General features: G+C 42.2%; 1 protein-coding gene across 1 annotated transcript in view; it reads right to left on the bottom strand.

Annotated features, from left to right (window-relative positions):
- GLG1 (golgi glycoprotein 1) overlaps positions 1-25,295 on the bottom strand; it is an 81,366-nt gene extending 56,071 nt beyond the window's left edge. The window contains exon 1 of the mRNA XM_036390108.2: positions 24,984-25,295. Within this exon, the coding sequence (XP_036246001.1) occupies positions 24,984-25,295 (312 nt within the window). The remainder of the gene's footprint in view (positions 1-24,983) is intronic.
- Positions 25,296-25,911: the final 616 nt, after the last annotated feature.

Here is a 25,911-nt window from a genome sequence, read left to right as displayed (position 1 = left end):
AAGGGCTGCAGGCGAGTTCTCAGGCAGTACTATGCTGTCTTCTTGCTATAACAGAATTTTCTATTCTGTCCAAAAGAGAACTTCAAAGTTTAAGGATTCAGTCAACAATCAACACTTAATAGTATTAAAACACTTCATTCTAGACTCTGGTCAATGGTGATGGTTGCAATAGCCACAACTATTAAACTACCTGAAGAGACACACCCAAGCAAGGTACAGAACTTCTGAGGCCTGGTGATGGCTGAAGAAATAAACACAACTGCAAATCTCTGATCTCTAAAGGCACAGAAATGCCCAAAAGGCAATACTGGTTTTCAGGATTAGTTCCAGTAAGCTGGTGGTAAAGCTCAGACAATCCTCACTGAAGAACCTGGTAATGTGGGAAAATTATTTTGTCCTAACCAATAAGCAGGATAAAGATGTTTCCCCAACAGATAATGCTTGAGAATGGGACGTAAAGAATTTCATCTGCTCTTATCCAAGTGGCACACAGAGCTCATGTGGTTTGCACACCCACAAAAAGGCAGTGGCATACTTCTGGGGACATTCAGGGGAAGAGGTGACAGCAGTACTCTCAGGTAAGCAGTTCTCCACCCCACGTGAGCCTTCATTTCCCTTGCATGCAGATTCCTATCTATCTGCACGATAAGAAAAACTTACTGGGATAGCACAATTCTCAGAGCAAGGTGAGATCTGAATGCTGTAAGCACAGGCCAACATTGAGACCAAAACCACCTGCTTTGGTCTCCTGAGATATCTCTAAATAGCCTTGAGGAGGTCTTGTTCAGGGTGAGAATCAAATCTGTTGCCTGAAAAACCGTGTCAATCTCCATGCAAAAGCAAAATAAAACTTTAAAATGTAGCCGTCAGATTATTAATTTATCTCTGCATTTTAGGATTATCACACAGTACAGAGTAGAGGATGGACATACAATTCTTCCAAGGCAGTTTTTAAGGAGAGATAAACCCCAGAACACCAGAGGTACAACATTTATCAAACAGATCTCCTTCAGGAAGAAGTAAGATATTTCCAAATGACATCAAGAAGTAGGAGCATTCCTGATAAATGTGTATGAAGAAAGAATACCTGGCACAACAAGAACAGATACTACCTCTTAGGAGACACTTATGATTTTACTTTTATATTTTTAGTGAAAATTAAGTCTTAGCAAAATATATACTGAAAGTGAGCATTCAACAGTCCAATGGAACCACTTGGGTAAGAATCCCAATGAGACACAACAACAGTTTGAGGCATCTAAAAAAAAAACAAGGGCAGATGGAGAAGGAATTCAAGAGCAAAATCTTCTCCAGCAACTATTCAGCATTCAGAGACAGCCCTTAGGGGTTTTCCAATCCTCCAATAATTAGAAAGTTATCACACAAAATCTCATACAAACTCACTTTGAACTCAGATGGCACAATAAGGAAGTGAGATGACTTACACAGCAAGAGCAAGATCATAGAATCATGGAATAGCCTGGGCTTGTAAAGGTCATTTAAAGATTTTTCTTTTCCTTTGTATGCATTTTTATCAGCTACATTTTTAAATATGCAGCTCCTGGTGAGTGCCAGGCTTGGCATCAACAGACATGGTTCGGTGCTCTTTGCCCAGACTACAGCACACAGCAATACATTACCTCCATCCTCTTTGCCCTCCAAAACAAGAGGCAAGGACAGAAAAGCCTTAGAGCAAATTAAGAACTGCCATGATCAGACAATTTTCATTTAATCACAACCCAGGCATTCCAAAAGTAACATTTTCAGGCTTCCTGAAGCCTGCAAAATTGAATTTAGGAGATTCAGGGTTTACATTTCTGACTATCACATAGCATCTACCAGATTACCTGAGGCAACCAGATTAACAAGGATATTTTTATAATGGATAATCTAGGAAATTACCAAACCAGCCTACACACTGAGGTCAAGAACAGAATACTGTGAAATAACTTTGACTTTCACCTATTTATGCAGAAGAAATGATCTTTATTTTTTTCCCAGACAAACCTCAAAACAATTAAATTCAAAATAAAACACTCAAGAGTATTAAACAACTAAGGTGGTACAACTGCTTGGCAGAGCACTTGACAATCCCATCATCTTCACACCTCTCCAGTTGCTGAAGCACTGACATCCCACTGTCACCCACACTGGGCAAGCAGCAACAGAAGGTTCACAATGCACAGAGGTGCAATACAATTAAATGTCCATCTAACCCTGTCCAGTGATACAGAGCTTTCCTCTGCACCTGTGTTACAAAGCAAACACTCTGGTGCTTTTAAGCGAAGTCTGTCAGAACTCAGGAAACAAATTAATAGTTGGTGAATTATAACATGCAGCAGTTGGCAAGGGAGGATCAAAAAAATCTTCAAACCACTCTCCTTGCTTCTCCTTACAAACTTCTGTAAGGAGTTTTTATTTCCTGCTTTCCACCGAGATGATTTCACACACAACAGCCTCCAGGGTCAGTGCTGCTGGGGGAAAGGATGACACAGGGTAAGTGCAGCATTAACTTGGATCAGCCTGAGCCATCATGAACCTGCTCCCTCAGAAACAATCCCCAGACCCAGCTCAACCTGAAAGCAGGCTAGAATCTAGCAAGAAAAATCTTTATGATCCATCTCAAGTCCTGGGAGCAGCTCTTACCCTAAGAAACCAAGATCACAAACTTGTGAGGAAGTTACACTTACAGGCTGACAGAACAGCTTGTCTGACTCTAAACAGAGTAATTTTTATAAATAAATAAATACATTTTTTTAAAAAGGGCCCAGCGTGCCAAAGTGACTGCCAGTTCTTCAGGCAAATTGGATGAGAAATGGGAGTGAATTGTGGATTAATGTGTTTCAGGACTTACTCTGAAGTCTTCACTGCTCTGCACTCACCTTCCTGTGCTAAATGTACTGCATGGCCAAAAAGCTGATTTGTTCCTCATCAGTTATATTTGTCATTACATTTTAAGGCACAAGACTTGCAAACCCAACATTTTGCCGATAACCACCAAGTTGTAAAAAAACATGCAACAACCACAAGGGAGCCCCTGCACCAAATCCAACTTAAACCACTGCCAGAAAGGCTGTTCTGCTCTGACTAAGCTCCCAGGCTTGTTACCACAAGCACTAGATCTGTAGTTTCCCACAGATTCACACATTTGCAAGTAATTTAAGATATCAGAGGATTCAGCTCATTGCAACTTGCAAAGCTTCTTCTCTGAGTACAAGCAGTGCTACCCTGTTGCAGAATCTATGGTCCCACTTCCTCAAGTAACCATTTGCTACTGCACAAGAAAACAACTGCTGACAGAAAATCAAGCTGCTCCACTTGTTCTTGCAACACAAAATTGGGAAGATAAAGAATAATTGAAACATATCTTTTTCTCTCAAGCTTTCCAGTGATCTGTCCTTCACTGATCCGAGGCCTCCCGTTCCTGGTGAAGTGCTGAACGAGGATAACCTGATGAACATGCAACCAGCAGTAGGCAAATGAGAGCTCTCCATGTATAAAAATTGCTTCTGGAAACCAAGATTAATTGTGGCTTGCTTTTAGGAAAGGGGGAGGTGGATGCAAAATGCTCTGCCTGGTCTAAGGGGAAATACTAGCTGAGTATTTTTAACTCAGCAAGTTACCACAAGTACTCAGTTCAACTTCAGAACTGGAGGACGAGATACAGCATGGAATTATCAAACATCTGGAATAGGAAATTTCCCTGCAAAACCAATTGCACAGACTTGGCACTAAGTTTGCTGACTTTTGGAGTAAGACACCCTCTAAAACACCCAGGTAGTTTCCCACATATTTCTGGAAGCCTGCCTCCTTCAATGAGTGTGCAGCAGGAAACCTTGTCAGGACAAGCAAGATGCTCCTAATGCAGGTGGGGCTCACCACTGGAAGCCAGTTCTTACTGCTCTCTGAGATAAGCAAATCAGAGTTAATCCATCAATTATTTGAACTGGAGACTTGATCCCTCTTCCTCACCTTCTATTTAAAGTTTCAGTGGAAGCAGGATTAGCAGAGTGAGGCTTTGCACTGTAAAGACAGGAGAGCCAGAAAAGCTGTGGTGTTCATGCTGTACACAGCAGCAGCACAGTGCAAAGTGCCGACAGGAGGTTTGCTGAAATGCTTTCATTCTTCTCAGGCCTCTCTCTCAGGAGATTTACAGCATCTCCTGAAAAAAAGTACAGTCTAGGCAAGAACACCCCGGAATTAAAAAGTAATTCATGCTGTTTTTTTCAGAAGTCTTTCTTTTTACTTAGGCTCATTAACAGCCTCCATGCTAATCTGAGCTACATTTTTTTTTTACAGAAGTAATTTTGTTACTACTTCACCCCACCTTGTTAGTACAAAATTTCAGACAGATTCACTTCCAGACACCTTTACTGGTGTAGTTTAGTGATACTTGGGATGGGGCAGATTGGGACTGACTACACACACTCCCACTGTTTCTGCCAGAGCTAGCTCACAGGAAACAGGATGACAACCTGCTCTGGGGGAATTCAGAGAGCTGAGTCTGCAAACAAAACATTTCTTAACTCTTTGAACTGACTTCCACAACTAAGTGATTTTTCCTCCACTTAAAAATAGACCAAATTTTGTGGACAGTTTGATGTTTCAACATAATTCTCTTACAAAGCTCAAGTTTCAGCTGCATTTTGATGAAGAAAAAGGGTTTTAAGCACTTTTTTGGTTCATTTTTTTCACTTGAAATTTGCCCACTTTGCACAAAAGGTTTCTCTCAACTGCCAGCACTAGAAACAAGCTGTGATGCAAAAATCAAGTGGAGTTTTATTGTACCTTATACAGCTTGTGCCAAAATGTGTTACTAAATCAGCTGTTACAGTCATTGGTAGTAGGTAATGCTGGCACAAAGATGCTGAAGAGGAAAAATAAGATGTTTTGCAGCATGAAAATAAGCAGATGCTTCAAGGAGAAATGTACAACCGTACTTTTGACCAGACCTTTACTAAATTAATCATCTCTACCTGTTAGATCAAAGTCACTTTCTAAATATAAAATCATACAGCTGCATTTAATGAAAACCCAAATTTTAAGTGATGACAAGCACTAATAAATATGCTAATTTCTTCATTTAGTTGGCACTTGTAACACTAGTACAAAGAAGTAAGTTATTTCATTAAACACTGCAATTCCTCTGGGGAAATAACTGAAGTAGCTCATCTTGACTGTTTTCACGACAGCCAGTTTTGGTGAACCAGGGCTCTAAGTACACTCAAACGACTCCCTACGTGAGGCAATAAGCATCAACATCACAAAATTAAAACCTGTTCTCTTTAAAGTGAGACAAAGGAGCCGTCTAACAGCAGGTTGCAGTAGCTTTCTCCAGAGGGAACCGCTCTGCAGGCAGCTGCAAACACAAGGCAGACAGACAGTGCTGGAGCTTTAACAGATGCCGGGGATTTCCCAGCCAGCCTAACGCATATTAGCACTTTGTATTTGCAATCCTGATTTCCAGCACCAAGCAGTTAATTTGCATGTTAATTAGAAACAGGTCACCAGAAAATTGCACCAGACAACCCTTCTGTAATGACTGGAAAGGACAACGACACATTTCCATAAAGTCTATATCCTTCTTTTAAGGACATTTTCCCATCCAGAAGTTTACAGAATATCAGGGTGATCCTTTCACTGACTGAGCATGCATTTCAATACCGGCCTATCTCAGATCTGGAAAAACAAAAAGTGGTTTAATATCAGATATCTTATGAGACGAGCAAAACAAATATGCAAGTCTGTGCAATGCTAGAGAAAATAATGGTAAATTAGTCTAACTAGAAAGCCTCCTTTTACCACAGTACAAAATTAAACAGAGTAAGCCTGAAAGAAAAGCATTGTTAGAGTATGCCAGAGAGAAAGCTTAGCAACTGGTTAGGTCTGTGCAGCTCTCATGTCTGCCCGTTCCTCCAGTTCTGCCCAGCAGTCACATTCACTGGCAGTGGCAGGATTAAGGAGACAAGAGGCAGCAAGGAAAGAAGGTGTTATGGACATTTTAACTTCCTGGAAACACACTCTATAGCATCCTCTCTCTTTGAATCTTCTTTTATATGCTAATACTTAGAGTATTATGCTTAAATCAAATGCCCCTTCAGCTTGGTGTAGAGGTGTTATGTTGCCAAGCCTAATAAAACTGAAATACGGCTACTGTTTGTCATACATTAGACTCACTGGCACCTCAGCTTCTGAGAAATCATTTCATTTTCTCCAGAACTTCCAAGACTGGTCACTTGACATTATCAGACAATAACTTTCCAATTATTTCAAAACAGACAAAAATACTACTACAAGGCTCTACCTCATTTTAGCACTACACCGTTATCTTCAATTTTCAGGATATCCATAAGCTGATGGACTTGAATAAAGACTTCCAGATGCTGAGGTTCATGTACAACTTTTGTGCTTCTAAGAGGCACTCTCAAGTGTTTAAGACTGATCTAAGAAGCCCTTCAGAGCTCCTTGCCCATTTTGCCTGTGGGGCTCGGATGCTGCTTGGAGACCAAACACACTGAAGCACAGCAGTTCAAACCAGGCTCTAGGATCCACTCTGCTCCACTCTTTACACATCCCCATCTTTGTTCATCCTGAACACCATCACCAGTGCCACTGCCTGAGGAGCTGGGCTGTTCAAGTTAAAGGTCAATCAAAGTTTTGGGTCCACCCTGCAATCTGCTGCTCCATCAGGAGTTCAGTTCAAAGCTTGGTCCTGCCAGCAGCTCAACTGGCTTAACTAAGCACAGCAACAAGACATGGCACAAGAGGTCCTCAAAATCCAGCAAAGGAAATATTGCATGCACACACAAACTAGTTGAATGAACTAAAACTCAAAGATGGGATCCACAATAACCTTGCAAGAGAATGTAAGGCTGCTGTGAAATTCAAGAAAATAATTTTACACCATCTGAGCTGACTGCAAGGTTGATTTAAAGAAGCACCAACTTTTGAACTACTTGCAGACAACCTTCAAAGGAGTCTGCATACAGTGACACATCAAGACATCTGGCTTTAACACTGAATTAAGCACATATCTGAACACAATCATCAATATACCAACCTGTGGACCACCAGTTGTGTTGCCTCTTTAATAATACTTACATCATTGAATACAATTGCCAGTAGATGACCCATTACCCAAAAAAAAAAAAACAACAAAAAACCATTTGTTTCAACTACCTAAGAGGTTGAGGAAAAACATAAAATTCTGTAATATTATTAGCCACAGATCTACAGAAAATTAAGCAGGAAAAGATGAAAAAGAGGTACTGTTACTGTGCTAACTCATCACTTTTGTTCCTAGGAAGTCAGAATGGCTATGGCCTTTTCTACCTGTTTCCTAGGAGGACATCAAGTAGACACATGTTTTTCACCAGCACAGCAGTTGCCATTGGAAATCCAAGCAGACACCAAATCACAGAGAGAAAATCCTTCAGCCAGTACTTGGGACCTACACTAGGAATTCACTGCAGTAAAACTACTGAACAGATTTGCCTGTTCTCAAAAGATTTGTTCATATACTTGAAGGCTTTGATGTGATCACAGCTGTACAGCAGCTTTTTTGCTTCAGAAATTCCAGGAGAATTGAGGTGAAAAGGGTATTAAAAAAAAGAAAAAAAGAAAATCAGTTAACCCAGCAGCTAGAAACCCTGTCTGTATCTGATCCCCACCTTCTTGCTGGAGACTAACAAGATTGCAGGAAACAATCACTGTGATTACAATCATTTGCTGAGACTGTTCATAAAGGCCCCATAAAGGCCACAAGCCAGACTGGCTTTGAATTGCATGAGCACAGAAAGCCCTGAAGAATGATAATTATGAAAGAATTCTTAAACTTCTGCATACAAAGAAAGGCATCTTCTGGCTAAGGTTAGATCTCATCCCTTCATATCCACCACTGGATGAAAGGTTTCACTCCAGCTGGTATCCCATGCCCACCCCTGTCTTTTTATATCACTGCCTCAGGCCATTTTCAGCATGGGAATGTGAGCCATCATTTGAAGCCACTCCTCACAGAGAACTGACTTGTTAGTTAATTTTATCTCTAGTCATGCTTGAGCAATCTCTTGATAATGTAACAGGGGCTTTTTCCTTATTTAAACAAGAGATGTATCAGCAATGAAACAAAGCAGACAAGAGTTAGGCACAAAAGCAACAACATTAAAGGGCAGATAAGAGAACATGGAAAACCAGCTCTACAATGACACTAAAGTATAACATTCCAACTATCCCACTCTTTTCTTGGGAAATATGGAGAACCATGTTTATTGGCTATTTTTCAATCTTGTGATCTTTCCAAGAACTTCAAGGAAACAGTATGCTAACAAAACATTACACAACTGCAGCTTTCAGACAGCACAGAATGGGGGATGTTAAACTTATGAGAAGGGTGTGTTTGGTTTTCTGTAAAAGGGGGAAAAACAGGATTCTGCCACAAAGTCCCATGATTTCTGTGTTATCCCTTGCCCCTGTTTGCTCACTGCCAGCTCCAGGAATTTCCCTTTTGCAAAGTTCAAGACCCAGCTGAGCTCTGGTTTCTCTGGCTGCAAGTGACAACTTCCATCTCAAGTTTTCTACCATATAACAAATTTTGGGATGTAATTAAAAAGCTTTTGAGCACACTGTTCATACCTCAGAAATGGCTCCTCCAACTAATTGCCAGTTTCAGTTCTGAAAAGCTCCCAGACAAAGAATCCACTCAGTCAGCCCAATAACCACTAAATCATTTCAGTGGGAGCCTGTGAGGGCTTACAATCTTCATCAAGACCTACAATGTGGGGTTTGTGGGTGGTTATAAGTTAGTGTGACCTGACCTTCATCAATACAGAGAACACTACCTGGGATTCCCTTAATGAGATCACTTCTAACTTCCTTTTTCGAGGATCATGCTGCTCCTTGGGCCCCTGTGCCACCAAAGCACAGGAAGAGGGCAAGGCTTTAAGCAGTGCAGCACTAGCGCATCTGACAGCTGCTGAAGCCTTCCTGGGCACAGCCAGTCCCTCACCATGTCAGTCAAAGCAGGGTGCAAAGACACTTTTACATTGATAAAATCAGTGTTGCTACCAAGGGGAGACCAAAAGCTGCACTGGGTTGAATACAGACAGGAATAAAATCCTTCTGTCTGACAGACTTGGCAGTTGTCACACAACACCAGGAGATTGCACAAAGCAAGCCTCAAGGAGACAGTGTTGCAGGTTGTTTGCTGAAGAGTTACCTTTCCTAAGCTTGGTCATGCATTCATTATCCATTTGCACACACAGGGATGTATTAACTATGAACACACAATGCAGTTTTGCTAATTAGCTCAATCAGAAATGACTAAACATATCCCCACTTCCTTAATATGAACCAATTTAAAGACAGTAGTTTATCCCTTCAGGGTAAGACTGCCTGCCTGATATTTCTATTTAATATTAATGTTGAGTCCATTGAAATTCATGCACAGTATTCTGAACAAAATGAAGGTTCTGAGTAAGAGGTGGTCTTTATTTAGGTCACTTGCACCAGCAAGTATTTACAAGAACTCTTTCCTCTCTTAGAAAACCACACCCAGCTGCCTTGTCACACTCTTAGACCACAGATTATTCCAGAAATTCTGTTCTGTCCTAGTATCTACTCCCTTAAGCCCATTTATTCCTTTCCACTTCCCATTGAAAATTCACAATTAATACTTTTGAAAATGCTGAAGTCTTCAGCTTTAATTTACAGACCACCTCAAATATTATACAGCCCTGGTAAACCAGAAGTCTACAAAGCAAGTAACTCCAGTTGTTTTGATGTTATGCAGAAGACTTAAAATACATATAGGTGCAGGTTTTTTTAAAAAACAATCTTAAAGCAGTTTGAGATCTCCTGGGTATTGATCAAGAACTTTAAATAGAGTAATTAGTCAGGGTTCATTAAAACATGTTTTCATTAGCTTCCCTAGATATTTAATCTGAATTAATTTACCCAGCCACGTGCCCCAGGTACAAATTTTAACCCCTTTAAGCCCAGTTTCCTATAATATGGAAATCTTTTCCCAAGGCTTCACCAAGTCTTTGCCCTATTTTCATTACATGGAAATGAAACATCTTCTCCTTGACTTTACTACCACACCCCTCAAGAAGGACTTCAGTCACCCAGGTTTTACCTGGATGAGTTGACACTGTTCAAACCTCTCCAAGGATGAGCTTACCTGAAGCAGGGACTACTGAAACACCTGAAGCTACTCCTAAGCACTGGCACTCACATTCAAGTGCACTGGAACCCACTCCCATTCTCCCTGAACAAAAGCTGTTGTTTTGTTCAGCTGTCCTGGCCAGGGGAGCAGCAGCCTTTAGCAGTGAAGCAGAAAACTGTTAGAAATTTATTATCCCTGGATTTAATCTGCTTCTGAGTCACATCAGTGCTCAGTCCATCAGGTGCCCAGACACCCAGCTGTTACCCATCACCACAGCTTATGATGGTAACATGCAATGCCTAGTCCTAACACCATGCCTCATTTCCCCTCCAGAGTATGGGTGCTCATGCTAACACGCTTTTTTAGAGGATTTTTCTCTATCCACTCAGCTCCAAGACTCTTAACCTCACCTTAAGAGAGGTGAACACCTGAAGCAGCCTGGCTTAGCCAGTAAGGCATCACACTTCAGCTTCTCCCAAAAACACTCTTCCTAGGAGTGTCACAAGGCATGACAGAATAAAGCCAGACATGGCTTTCCCAGGAATGCTCTCTCAAAGCACTCTGCAGAGGTTTTAACACATCACAAAGACAGCATCAAAAGCAGGACAAGAGCAACAAATGTGTATCAAGGGCTGGCTGAAGCATGCAAACCTCCAGGGAATGCTGACCTTACAAACAAGGCACTAGTAAAAGCAGAAAAAACCTCCAGGAAAAGTTCATTATAAGCTTTTAATCATCTTGCCCTGATACAAGATAAATAAATACTTGGTTCAGAAGGGAAAAGCCTAAAATAAATATACAACTGGCCCATATTATTACTGGCACTACTGAATGCCACAGTGTGCAGTGTTAGAAGAGGACAAACTAAATTTTCTACCAGCTGAAACACGGTACTTATCCACTCCTTCCCCAAACCAGCAAAATTCATCTTTGAGGCCATCCCTTCTTCAAGAATGAGCATTAGAACAGAGAAAAGCTCTGTGACCAAACAGATCTGCCTCATTTGTTTCCAAACCACTGCAGCAAGATCTTAGGCTGCAAAAGTTGCATGGAATACCTGAAAGCTGTACCAAACATGCACCATTTTATCCAGAGGAACCACTCCCAGGAGAAGAGCTGATCACCTCATTCAGAAACTCATGTTGAAACATTTCTGGATGAGTGACCAGACAGGTCAGTTCATTCCCTAAACAAACAAAAGAAAGACTGTTACTAAAGATATCCTAGCTAAAGCTGTCTCTCCTTCTGGGAATAGGGAAATCCCAAATCCTCAAAGGGCAATTTTAGCTGTAACTGCTGACACATCTCTAGAATACATTCCCCACCTGCCACAGAACTCACTACTGAATTGGATGGACCAATATGGTCCTGAATGTCATTCTGCAGACAGAGCCAACTGCCTCTGCTCTCTACGAGAGTACTGCCTCAGATTTTCAGGATAAACTACTTGAAACACCCACCAAAATCAACATTTAGGACACACTTTCCTCAAAAAAAAGTAAATGGTCAAACAGCATAAATAAAGTCAACTGGGAAGTCTTTTTGTTTTTAAGAAATAAAAAAAACCAAAAAACCCAGATAACTCACAACTTGTTTAATAGCTCAGAGAAGAAAATATACTCAGATTCACAAGGGTATTCTGCAAAAAATCAAACACCTTATGTAAAGCTGGACCCCACTCACATATGTACCAATTATTCAACTACAGCATCTCTTATCACATAAGAGATGCACATCATTTTAGTTCTGCACTTAATTTATTTAAACTTGGACAAGCCTGACACATGCCAAGATTTAAAGCTATTACACTTAATTTAACATTTCAATCCCACGCATCCTACCCAAGCAACCAAGCTCTGAACACAAAGCAAGCCTGAGGGACTGGAAGTGCAGCCCCCCTGCTCCATTCACCCTGAACCATTTGATAGGATGTTATGTCATGTTATTCAAATCCAAGTGTGACTGACAAGACTCTTCCCTCCTCCAGCAGCTCTCCAGGGAGCAAGGGTTATTTTGGTAACTTTATCTGTTGTTTTCCTCAGCAAGCACTTTCTTCTCAACAGGGAGTTTCATTGATAAAACTACCCAAATGCATCCACAGTGTTACAGCCAAGGGAGCACTGCAGAATTCCCAAAGTCACGAGCATATTCATCACACATGTACCTCAGGCTCTTACACTCCCAAGCAGATCCACTGACTGCTGCAGGTTACATGCAACTTCATAAACATTTGCCAGAAACTTGGCAAGACACATCATCTAGAGAATTTGAGGACAAGCTGTCTGTGCCCCTTCCCTCCTCCACAACTATTCCCAGGGTATCTCTGTCACATTAAAAGGAGGAGTTGCAGTTTTCAGGGAAGAGGAATGCCTATGGCAATCAAATCCTAAATATTTACCAGGCATGTGAGTATCAAAACTAAGAACAAATACATTCCTCCACAATGCTGTTTCATGAGAGCCTCAGGCATTTTCGTAGAGAAATAGCATATTACCACTCTTTTAGTCCTAAAATTCCTTTTGGACTAAAATATGCAGCACATTTGTTCTAAAAGAAGGATGAAGCACCATTTCAATCCCACAATGTTTTTAAGACTCTGAGATGCTACAGGCAAAAGAAATTGTTCCATATTTTTACAAAGCATTTCCATGGATTAAAGCTAGCAACAGACTGCAAGAAAGGATGTCAAACATGGAGTAACTCAGACTGACACACAGGGTCCTGTTATCTTTTGATACAGCAAGTCTTGCAAGAAAATGTTAAACATGTTCATATCTTTTATTGTAAGGAAGAACAAACAAAGAATTATACAATCATCCAGGTGAGAGACTAATAAAAAAAACCCAATGCAATCTGCTCATGATTAAGAAGAGACACTACTCATTCCCAGGACTGTAGGGGCAAAGCTCAACTGTTTCGGAACATGCCACACTGAAAAGCAAAAACAAACTCCACCAAAGCTCACCTCTGCTCATGGCAGGGAGACAGACTCACTGCCAGCCCACGCTCTCAGCCTGCACACCATTCCAGTGCTGCCAAAGTGCTGGAGCTCAGGAAACCAAAGCACAGTTATTTGAACCAGCAGCTCCCAAAGCATTGCAGGATCCTACCACACCTCTCATCCAGGCAAACTGGATGGCTCTACAGGAAACTCCACAGAAATGGGAACTGATGTGGAAGTTGCTCTCCTGCTCACACACCTTGCTCAAGGTGCAAAATGTGCTGTAGTAAGGGAGCAGCTAACAATTACCACTGCCTGGAACACTAGGACAGAAAGGATTTCTATACCCTCCAAGTCACTGTTATTCTGGAATTTTCACCTGATCGTGTTCCTCTTCCAAGGAAAGGCAACATCTTTCTGTTGTTACTATGTCCAACTGAAAACCTTGGAACTTCAAGATAAATCCTTCCATGGACAAAATCCCAGCAATATGCTATGAGATCCAAGAAATTCTAATCAAAGTCTCTTGTTTGTTTCTCTGCAAAATGAGTATTTTTCCCAGCTACTGCTTTCACCATCACCACCAATTCTGTGATTTTATCAGTATTATCAGGAATATTACAGTTTATTGCTATGAAAATATGTACCTTCCAGATAAGAACAAGCTGGAATGATTGTTCCTGTACTTTGCTCTGGAAAGTCTTAATTAGATGACTTGACTAGCATAGTTTTGAATGATATGAAAAATTCCAAGCTAAAACAAACAACCAAACAAAAACAGTGTCCACTTTGGTTGTTCATGACGGCTACAGGCTCAGCTGCTCAACACAAGCCCACTGCTCTAGTATCCCATGAGAAGCAAGAGTCCCAGCTGGAAAACAATGGCAAAGAGCACTGTCAGCCTGTGGCTGCATCCTCTCAGCTTCTGCACAGCAGTTTCTAAAGAGAATAACCCCGACATTGTCCTTCCCTCTGCTTCAAGAGGGCTTCATGACACGGGAAGTGGCTGTGCTGTTCAATTCTCCATCTGCCCCAACCTCCTTGGATAAAGATGCTCATCTCCTAACAACCCATGCAGCTTCCCTGTCCCCAAGGCTTCAGATTCACCAGGAGGAAGCTCATTGCTGAAGGCCTGGATTCAGGTCTGAAGTGCTACCAATGGATCAAAGCCCAGAGAGGTTTGATCCATTGGCAGATGGTTTGATCAAAAGGCAGAACAAAGCAATGAGCTCTACAAATGTGAGAGCAGATAGCACTGTACTCACACTGCCCAAATTTTACTCATGTGCAGTGTTTTGATGGCTTTGAGGCAATATTTTAGATACTCTTCAAATATGATCTCTTGACATATTTTATAGCTTTTAATGCTAAAAGAAGTGTGTAACATACAAAGAAAGAACTTAGAAAACCATACCAAAGCCCAAAAGGGCTATTTAGGAGTACTTTCAGAAGCACTGGCTTCCATAGTAGTGGATCATAACATAAGCCAGCCTCCACAAGTTTATTTTAAATGGCTCCTGAGGAAAAAAGCTCAGTTCAGAAAGACTCTTCTGGCCCAATTTAAAATCATAACAATCACAACGTATGAAATAATACTCTGCCTTAAAACTTGAGACAAATATTTTAAGATATACAAAGGTTCTCCAATCCTGTAATGTCTAACAGCCTCTAAGCTACTCTGCTACCTTTTCTTAACATCTTCCTTTTTTACGATTCTTGCTCAAATAGCTTCATATTAGGTTCACAGAAGGGATTTTTTTTAACCTAAAACTTTGATCTCCTAGGCAAGATCCTAATTCCAAATTTGTGATCCCAGCAGCAAAGCACATGTTTACAGTCAGAGATCAAACTCCTACTCTCAACTGACAAATGATCACTTGAAGATTACAACAATATGCTGCCACATTATTAAAAGTTATTCATGATGTACAGCTCTAAGCAATAGAAATGTTTCAGCTATTCCATCTCCCGTAAACCAATCCAGACACCACACTGGATAACACAACTGTGATAGGATAAAACCCAGCATGTTAAGTGAGCACTGATTCTCATCTTCTCTTCCAACTATACAACAGAGAAATTCAAGTTGAATCTTCCTCCTGGCTTCATGCCAGCACCACACAGCCCACCTGAGCTCTCCAGCATTCTTAGAAAGTTTTCAGAAAATGTCTTTTTAAGTATTCTAAGATACTGTGAACCCCAGTGAGTAAAATTGACATTAGAGGATAACGTTTACTAAATAATCTTGGAGAGCATCACAAAGTTATGGTGGGTTTCACTGGAATGCCTAGAGGGAGGAAAGTATATGGGGAAATTACTTTGGGAAGACCTGACATACAAAGAGAAGCATTTAAATTCCATCAGCACCCTCCCTAGCAGAACAAGTTTAGACTATGGTTTTATAGAAGAGGATGCTGGAAGTCTTCACAAATGCCTGGAGGAGGGGAGGGAAACCAACAACCCTGTAGTTTGTGGTTTGCTGTATGTTTTTCCACTTTGTGTAAGCATTACCTGTGAGTTGCTCATGGAAAGGAAGCCAACATAGCCTCAGAGCACGTGAGAAGGATTTGATGTGGACAAGCTCAAGCCACATTGCTGAGTGCCTGAGCTGGAACAAACCCTGCATTATTCCAGGCAGCTCTGCCCAAGACAGTGCTGCTATTTCTGAAGTCAGAGGTGAGAGCATTATCAGTGATGGTTCACCATATGTGTATGTCTGCTACAGCACAGACAACAAAGGAAAAACATGAAACACTGCAAAGCTTTGTATTCTGTGAGGGAAGTACAGAATCCCATCATTCCTACAGCTAGTAGGACATATACATCTAATTAAGGCTACTAACAGTAACATTAAAATGAGTGTACATCTTCAGAGATGTGAATCAGTAGAGGGAAATGCTCCCTAGAAGCATCCCTTCCCAGGTAATTCCTAGAGACAGGACAGGCATACACCATGAGAGTCTCATTCCAGCGCTCTGTTTCATAAAAATGCAGGAAAGATTTACAACATAAAAACTGTTTCAACCTTTTCCTTTTTTTTAGCTTTAAAACCTGGTGGTGCTTCATACAACCGATCAGAAACAATTGAAGATGGCTGTTGATCACTGCCTGGAAGCCTCCAGTTAAAAAGCAAGCAATGTTACTACAGTCACAAAACCTTTGACCTCTGCTGCAGAGTCACCTCTATAGACTTCAGAAAGTTAAGACAGATGTCAACACAAATTTGAATACCTGTGTCATATTGAGAGATCCACCCCTCACACATCTCAGATTTCGAAGCAAAAAACACAGTGTGTTCCTAGAAGCAGTTCAAAAGGAAAAGTCAAGAAAGGAATTGGGGCTGTTAGTTGAAGGGAATTTGTGGATGCCTCATCCCTGGAATTGTGCAGGGACTTGGAGCAACCTGATCTAGTGGAAGGTGTTTGTGTCCATGAGACAAGCTTTAAGCTCCCTTCCAACCACCCTATGGTTCTACAATTCTATCACCAAAAAAGCATCCAAGTCAACACAATGTCATAAGTGAATAACAAAATAAAATGCTTGACACATAAAACTAGAATCAACAGTTCTCTGCACCTGCAGTTAATCAGGGCCTTGTATAGATGGGGACAATTTTGACTAGCCTGTCTGAATTTTACAAGAGGATCACATTAATATTGATTTGTTTAGATCACCGTGAACACAGCTGAAGAACTGCTGTCTCATGAACAATTCCTGTTGCAAATTATGACAACTGCAGAGTTGCAGTGATTTTCTTTGAAAGTAGTTAATTTTTCTGATTTTGCAACGTACATAGGCCACAGAGACAGATATAATCCCAAAAATCACCTTGATAAGGAAAGAGCTTTACTGCAAGTTTCTTCCAGATGTTATTTCAACTCAGCTGAGAACAGCCTAACTAAAGTTGACTCAGCTCAAATCAAGTCTGGACTGTCACAGAAAGTCCATAAGCCAAGCAGGTTTGGGTTTGTTGTCTTTTGTTTAATTCCATCAAAACCTTTTTGTAGGGCAATTACTTCAACACTTAGAAGAATGCATGCTCTGCTGAGTTTGTTTTGCAGTTCACTTGGTGCAAAGTATTTTACCCTGCAATAACAGAACAGTGTAGAAAAGAAAGCCTCAATTAGCAAACTACTGAGCATGATGAAGGCTGGTGAGCTTCCTATTAAGATTCAAAAGATCTAGACAGCAAACTTGCTACCAGATTAAGCTAGTCATTATTTTTTAAACAAAAGACAGCACATTTGCCTGATTGATTTTGCATAGCAGGGCTATAAGAGCTATTTGGTATTAACCCACACTGTTACATATAAGTACTTAATTACATCAGCATAACCACTTGCCTTCTCCAAAAGAGATTCAAAACTCCTGAGAATCAACTAAGGAAACTACAAGAAGTTTTCCACAAAAGAGCACACAGTTCTACCACTAGGAAAGGAGTAAAATACTCCAGGTATGTAGAGAAACCAGGAAAACATTACATTAACTACCTTTTGCCATATCAGCAATGCATTGCTTCAGGTAAACACACACAAAAAAAAACCCCAAAAAAACCAAATGCAGCATATAGTCCTTTCTGTTCTGCACGATGATGGTCATTTTTCCCTATGGTGTTACTTGGCAAAAGGGACATTCCATGTATACCTTTAGGCTTTAGGCTTCTGTTACTAAAGGCATCAGGTGTTCAGTTTAAGGCAAAATTGCAGACATTGCAAACAAGAAATGCACTCTAATGCTAACAGGTGAAACCTAAGCTCACAAAGCTGTAAGATCTACAAGACACACTTATGTAAAGGGAAAAAAATTAAATAAACTCATGCACAAAATCCTTAAAGACAGCACAGAGAAAAAAGACACCTCTAACTCCTGAAGGAGATTCCTCAGCTCAGAGCTGCAGACATTCAGACACCAGCATTCCAGGACAGTTTTTATGAATGTCACCCCTGCTCAGAAGTGGAACAGGATGGGTTTTTATCTCTTGTCTTGATGAAAAAAGGTTGCAAATATGCCACAAGCTAGCACCCAGGGAAAACAGGATCTCTGCTCTTTACTTAATGCACTGTGATGGATACTGATAAACTGAGCATCCAGAAAATCAAGGTATCCCATGATAACAGAAAATTATCAGCTAACAGAATTGAAAAATTTTAGTGCCATAGCAACCAACTTCACAGACTTTAAAATTGAATTAGTCAGAAGATCAAAAAGAAAAAACTATTTTAAAGCAAGATTTCAAATAAAAAGGCAATTACCTAGCCCTTTTATTCATCTAATTCTGTGGGGTATATTATTAGGAAGAATAACTGCAAAGCTTTTTCCAAAGCAAGTGTGCATTTTCCCAAGACCAAAGAAGCAGAATCCACTGGAAAAGTGGTGCATGCACGCAGGAAAGCTACACTATAAAGAACACCTAGTCATCTCTGCACTAGAAAACAAATACAGCACTATTTGCCAAGAATAATCCCTCTTCAAAACATTCTGTTCCAACCATGACAACCCAAAGCAGCATCAGAGAGATCTCCTTTCCTCCAGCACAAGGGAAGGAGAGAGTGCATGCAAAACACAGCCTAGCTGTACCTGTCTGTACTGTAACAACTGACCAAGCCTTTGCTTTTCTATATATTCAGCTATTTAGCTCAGGAAATCACCTCCCCCCTCCCTCATGGCTTTCTCAGTGCACCCTGAGCCAAGCCCAGGCTGCACAGCCTGCATGGAACTTTATTTCTTGCCTTGTATTTCCCCTCCTTTTCTCCTTGGTATGCAGAGCTGCAGCAGGCCAGCAGTGCCAGCCTGCTGGAGGAAGCAGACCTGTAAGATAATCTCTTTTACTGAGCCAAACATCCCAGGCCAAACTGATATACAACCTGCTACCACAAGAAGCAGCCTGCCAAGAACAGCACAGAATTAAGGAAAACAAATCCACCCCCTAAAAAAACCTCGCAAAAATAATTCTCTTTGATAAGAAAAAGGATATGAAGGACTAAACCTGTGCTCAGTGCTCTGTTCACAAGACATTCAGCCCAGCACCTGGAATGAGAGACCATCTTCCCCTCTATTCAGCTCACATATGGCTTCAGCAAGAAGAAAAGAGTACTTTTAAATATTCTTCATCCTGAGATGAAGCCAAAGGCTGATGCCAAAGTAACCAACCTAAAAACAAATCAAACTTTTAAAGCATATTTAGTATTTTACTTTAAGACTTAACTACAAAAGCCAGGAGGAAACTGGGCTTACACTATCCAAACAGAAGGGAAAAAGAGAACCTCAGAATAAAAATGCAGCTGATCTTGGGTAAGAAGCCAAGCTTCAGGAGAAAAACCTTCAGTGCTCCTTGCCTTCCTGTTGCTCATGCGTTTTTCAAAACTTAATCATCTCATTCATTTCTCCTAGGTCCAGCCATTCTCTTCAATTGATTTGGATAGTCCATCTTCCATTTCATGAATTTTAAAAGCAGGAGGGACTGTATTCACAATTCAAATTAATTTGCATCTACCACAAAGCATTGTAAATTCTTCATTAAATTCCATTTAAGACAGAACTGTATCTGAAAATTTCTAATTCAGATGTCACAGGCTTCAACTCACAGAGCCAAATTACAGAGCAATAATTAACCTCTTAAAACTGCAACACAGTTTTTCTTTAAGTTAGCTCAACTCCAGCTATATTGGTAAGAATTCTCCTTTTATTTTTCTCAGGAAAGTAGCAGTTCTTAAACTCCTATGTCCTTTTCAGATTGTGAATGATCACCAGGTCAATATCCTTTAGAAAGAAGGGAAAATGTAAGCAAAGCCCTTGGCAAGGCTTAAGGTACATCTTTCAGGTTTCTGATCATTGCCTTTAAAAAAACCCAACCCTTTGAGTGTTAGTATGTGAACCAATGATAATGCTGTAGGCACTGCAAGAGTACCTATGGAATACTAACTGCCTGCTCCTTTGCAATAATAATGATTAGAGAACCAGAACAGCCTCCATCCCACAGCCACAGACTTACCAACCCAAGGAACAGGAAGCTTCTTACAACTTGAACAGGCAATTTTTTAAAACAGCTCACCTGAAGGCCAGGGAGAATGCCTGGGGATTTTGGGGAAAAAACTCCATAAGTGCTGAAAGAGATGGTCAACCCTGCCAGGAGTGTCTTCACCACTTGCATTTCCTAAGAACTAGCCTAACCTCACACTATGATAATCCACAGCCCCCAATTACTTGGAGCTCTGGACAGGTAACCAGTCATTTGCTGCCACAAATGAGACATCTCAAAAAAGGAACTTTAAATGCCAGCCTCCATCTGTGCATAGGAAAACAGAGAGATGGAATAACAGGAGTACGTGCTCAAATATAACATAATGTCATATGTTGAGTCAAACAAAACCTTTGACCTGGAACTCAATAAATTAGGGAGATAAAAAGAGGAAAAATAAAGTAAAATGAGCTACTGTGACAGATCACACTCATCTACCTCAATGCAAGCATAAAGATTAAGGGAAGCCTTTACATTTCCAATCCATTTACCAAAAAGGTAGAAACACTAGAGAACCAGGACAAGGACTGGGAACACACAATTTTTCCTACAATTACAGTATAACTCAAAGAGATGAAGACCCCAAGCATGCATGACTGTCTGGTTTCTATTCTACATATATAATTTTAAAACAAGTAATTTCACTGACACTATTTTATCAGATCACTTAAGGAGCTCAGGTACACACAGAGTGAGGAATAAAACATTTAAATGGAAGAAATATGACAGTTCCCAACCTGTCAATGGTACACACTCCTCAGTCCATTAAGTCACATCAAATTAATTTTCTGGCCTTTTACACCAAGTACAATACTGAAATAACAGGAAAAATACTATTCTTGAAATACACAGCCTTCATGGTAACTTGTTTTGCTCTTAATGCAATCTACAGCACTAGGAGAGTCCTATTTTTTCCAGAAGGCAGAGCATTAAGGCTCAATTACACTCTCTTTGCCATAAAGTAGTTACCAAAGAAACGGAACCACTCAGGATGAAGAAAGTAGCAGGAGGCCAAAACTTTGATCTCTAATCCCATCTTAACCACAACTGTTTGGTCTAGAAAAAATACTTAGCCTTTAATGCATTAACATGATACAAAACAATATCATGCTATAAATATTGCACAATCTTTATAAGGGCAATGCTCAACAATTATGGTATCAAATTCACTCACCAATTAACCAGATGTAATGTAGGTTTTAAAAGTAAAATTATGCTACACTAGTAAACCAGATAAGAGACCCACAGTGGATAAGATTATTTTCATCCCTTTTAATGTTTCCCACCTCAAATTCAACAACTTGGTCATGCTTCAAATGCAAATCATCATTAATCAAGCAAAAATCGTTACCTAGCAAATATATTAATATTTCATAGGTTTATTTATACTTTAACCACCATGCAAATCAGTTTAACAGGCAACCCACAAAAAAAGGGCTTAAAGGCTGCAGCCTATGTTCAGTGAAATGCAAGCTCTGAAGTCTTTCCAGAAACAGGCTCACAACCTGAATCCTTCCAGGAAAAAAATCACTTTGGAACACAAATTTTAAAAATATACATATACACTACCCCTTTCTACTCTTTGTATATCGTGACATAGAATTATGTGAATAACAATTAAAATCTTGATGATAAAATTTAAGTCACCCAAAAGTGTAATATATCCAGTGCATGAATACTTCTAACAAGAAGGAAGTTAATTCACCTGCAAAATGCACCAAAAAATAGGGTTTACTCCATTTTCTGATTATGGTCAAAAATGTTTAAGCTGAGTAGCTCTGACCATGACCATTTCCTTCTCCAATCAAGGAGCATCCTTCTACTACAAAAGGAAAAAGGACTCTGCACTACATTAATTAAACATTTCTCTGACTCAGTGGAAAAATCAGTGGTAAAAAGTATTTGATATCAGTCTGGGGATCTGACTATTTTTTCTTCAAGAATGCTAAAAATACACAGTGCTTAGATAACTCTTTTGATAATACTTTAAACTGACAGCCTACCAATAACCTCCCAAAACCAAAACTTTAAAATTTACTATTTGGGGGTTTGGCTTAGGTGGGTTTTTTCATTTGTGTAGGGTTTTGGGTATGGAGTTTGGGGTTTTTTTACTATTTTCTTTGTGTCAGACTGTTATTTACTGAATATTTGTGTTAAACTGCTTCTTTCAACATTTGCCTTACAAGTTGGGCTCCTGTACCAGTCAACCACTGACTCAAAACTCCTGCTCCTTTAGATTTAAAACTACCCAATGAAAGCAAGGGAAGATGTACTTCAAAGACAGCCACTCCTAGAAATCAGCAGATACCAAAACCATGTGATTGCACTCACACTGACTAACAAGACAAGCACACCACCTCTTTTCTCTATATTTTATGGACTGAAAAAGAATGTTTCAAATAGTTGTTTCTCCTAGTTATTCGTATTTAGAAGTATCCTAGCCTGCTTGTATCACACTAAGAAAAATCAATGGATAATCCTCATAGTAACACTCCCAGTTTCAAGCTGAATTTTCTCCACTTTAGAGAAACATTTCTTATGAAAAAAATAAGATTACCTTAAACATCTAGAGAAAAAAAAGGCTGCTTCTGCAGCCTAACTGCATCTAAAAATCTTACCTGCTCCTTGCAGCAGTGTCCACACACTGCCCTCACTGAGAGCATCACACAAAACAACTCCCCAAATCTCCACTTACTATAGCCTGACTGGTTTTAAGTGGGCTGTATGACTCAGAATAAATCCTCACCCATTTTAAAACGTAATTGTCACTTTTCTGGTATTGTCCAAACAAGCAGTCAGATGCTCTAGAGTCAAAAGTAAAAGTTATATCAACAACAGCCAATACGTCACTTATTTCCTCTGCCGTCATCTCCAATGCAAAGGAAACATCTGAGACAACATCTGACCCCATTCCCAATCAGCTGAAATGCTACTCAATGTTTACAACTCATTACTTTTATTCACAGTCTAAATATCAAGTGTTAAACAGTAGGGATACACAGAAGTCAGCTATTTTAATTTATTTCTCAGAGCAGCACCCTGTGAAGTCATTTTTACGTCAGGATGCAGCCCATCACATCAGTGTTACTGGGCAAACTGCTGAGAGTGGAGACCAGCTGAGAGTGCTCTTTGCAGGCTGACAGACAAATAAGGACAAGGCCACAGAGTGACACCTCCAGAGAAAAAATTCAATCCAAAAGAGCCCTGAGATGTCCTGTTGATGCCTGGGATGTCACCCAAGGAAAAACTCACCTTCAGCACTGGGCATCAGGCAGCACTACAGCTAGACAAGACCAGCAGCCAGCAAACTACTGACATCAAGGCAGGCTTAGGAATGGGAAAAGGAAAACCACAAGCAGACATAACATTCTCTCAGGAGATATGCAGAGCCAACATAAGGGTTCGTACTTGCTGAAAATAAAGCGTGATGTAAAACATTCCTTCACCTTCGATTTGATCTTGTCCCTCTCCCTGCACAGCCCTGCGTACCAGCCCTGCACTCACCCCCTCTGTGCTTTAACTCAGAAAAATTACAAAACTATTCCAGCAGAAAACCGATAAACTAGACCACAAAAGAGTTCACCTCGCTAAAATGGCAGAAAACCAACAAGCACTGGAACTGTGAAAAGAGTAGGGAGGGGCTATGCAACTGGAAAGAAAGGAACAACAAGAGCTTGCCTTTTTGGCAGGCTGGCAGCTTGTGAGGCACTGCCTGTGAGGTCAGCTTCCGAGATCCTCTCAGACAGGATGCCTACCTAAAATGGGGCCAAAAGATCCCAGACAGGGGAAAGGAACAGCAAGGGGCAAGTTATTCATAAAGCACATATGGGAGCATTTCATACCTGTGACAAATGTTGCAGCAGGACTCATTGAAAACACCTACCACGAGTGTCTTACTAACTACTCACCCAAAATTAAAACATGAAGTTAGATTAAAATCCAAATTAGCTTTGCATTTTAAGCCAAAAGTAATCACTGACACTTACTGGTTCAAGACTCCCTTCAATTAGAGTAACCATTGCCACTGCCATCTGCTGTCCCCATAAAAACGGATGAGAAACGAGCCCAGGTTTTTCCTAATCGCATTCCCAATTGGGCAAAACACCATTAAAACTGACCCAGCCTGGCATTCCCGGATTCTACAGCAGAGAAGCCAAGAATACACAGACCTCGAGACCACGACGGCTCACTAAAGGCACGTCCCGCACAGGCTGCTTCGAAATGAGCCCAGGAATGAATGAAAAGATGGAGCCGGAAGACTCGGAGGAGGCAACTCAGTTTTTTCTTGAACTGGGCTTAAAACTGCTCACGACAGGTGTTTCAGAACAACACAGATTGCCCCGCTAACCTCCCCATAAAGTCAGCTACGTCTAACGATTATATATCGAGTTTCATACAGGCACAACCGAGGACTGGAAAGCAGCCGCCTCTGAAGCCGAGTTTTAGGCGAAGGTGGGAACCTGAATGTGAAAAAACATCTCAGGTCACTGCTGTTGCGAGCACGGCGCCTTCACTCCGCACTACGCGGGCTGGGCTCTCCCAGACCTCCAGAAACGAATCACCCCGCAAGGCACCGGAGCCAGAACACAAAGCCATCCCCCGAGAGCGCTCCCTGCCCGGAGGGCGCTGCGCGGGCGGCAGCGCGGAGCCCCGAGGTGCGGATGAAGGGGAGCTGCTCTCCGGAGTCCTCACGGCCACCCTGCAGGCAGCTCGCTCCTCTGGCGGAGCTCCGCAGCGCAAACCCCGATCTTTAAAACACAAACCATGAGGGAAACGCGGGGCGGCGGCGCGGCGGGGCGCGGACCCGGCTCTTTGTTCGCCGCCGCGGGCAGGCCCGGCCCGGCCCCGGGCCCGACCCTCACCTCGCGGACATCCTGCAGGCACTCGAGCACGGCGAGGTTGTTGGCCCAGCTGTGCTTGGAGCAGAGCCGCACCACGTCCTCCCGGCACACCGCCTCCTCCGACAGCTTCCACCCGCTGCCCGACCCGCCGCCACGGGCACTCCGCGGGGCAGCCGGGCCCGGTCCCCCCGGCTGCCCCGCTCCGGGAAGAGCACCGGCGGGACCGGCAACGCCGGCAGCAGGGCTGGACGCCGCCGGCCGCGTCGCCAGCGCCAGCAGCAGGAGCAGCGCCGGGCCCGGGCAGCGGCTCCGGACACGTCCGCACGGCGCCATCTTGGATTCGCCACCTCCGGCGTCTGCCCGCCCACCCCGCGGCACGCACGGCGTATGCAAATCAGCGCGCTCGTGACGTCGCCCCAGCGGGACGCGCCCCTTTCCTGGTGAGGGGGCGTGGTCCGTTCTGGCCCCTCCTCCAGCACGCGCGGTGGCCCCGCCTCGGCCGTTGTCGCCTCAGGAGGACGAGGCGCCACCTCAGGAACCACCGCGGCTCTGTGGGCCCGCCGGCCCTCGCCGCCCCGCCGGCCTCCAGCACCTCCCTAGCGGCCCCGCAGCCCCTCGGCGGTCCCGCAGCCTTTCAGGGGACCTCGGCACCTCCCAGCAGCCCCGCACCCCCTCAGCCGCTCCGCAGCCCCTCAACGGTTCCCGCAACGGCTCCCGGATCCCCTCAGCGGCCTCCGCGACCCCTCAGCCAGGCAGGGCGACACTGCCGAACCAGCGGCGGTGCCGGGAGGCGAGGAACCGAGCCTGGGCGTGCTCAGCCTGCTGGGAAGGCAGCAGCCAGTCCCGCATCTCCCTCAGCAGGTGTCCGATAGCCGAGGTGAGGTTTTGCCCGAAATCCCATTTCCCACTCGCACTTCGGCTGCCCAGGAACTGAGGAGGTAGGAGACGT

The sequence above is a fragment of the Molothrus ater genome, chromosome 12 (assembly GCF_012460135.2).
Source record: "Molothrus ater isolate BHLD 08-10-18 breed brown headed cowbird chromosome 12, BPBGC_Mater_1.1, whole genome shotgun sequence".
NCBI classification, from domain to species: Eukaryota; Metazoa; Chordata; class Aves; order Passeriformes; family Icteridae; genus Molothrus; species Molothrus ater.
The sequence above is the reverse complement of the archived record's forward strand: the minus strand, read 5'-3'. Positions and strand labels throughout refer to the sequence as shown.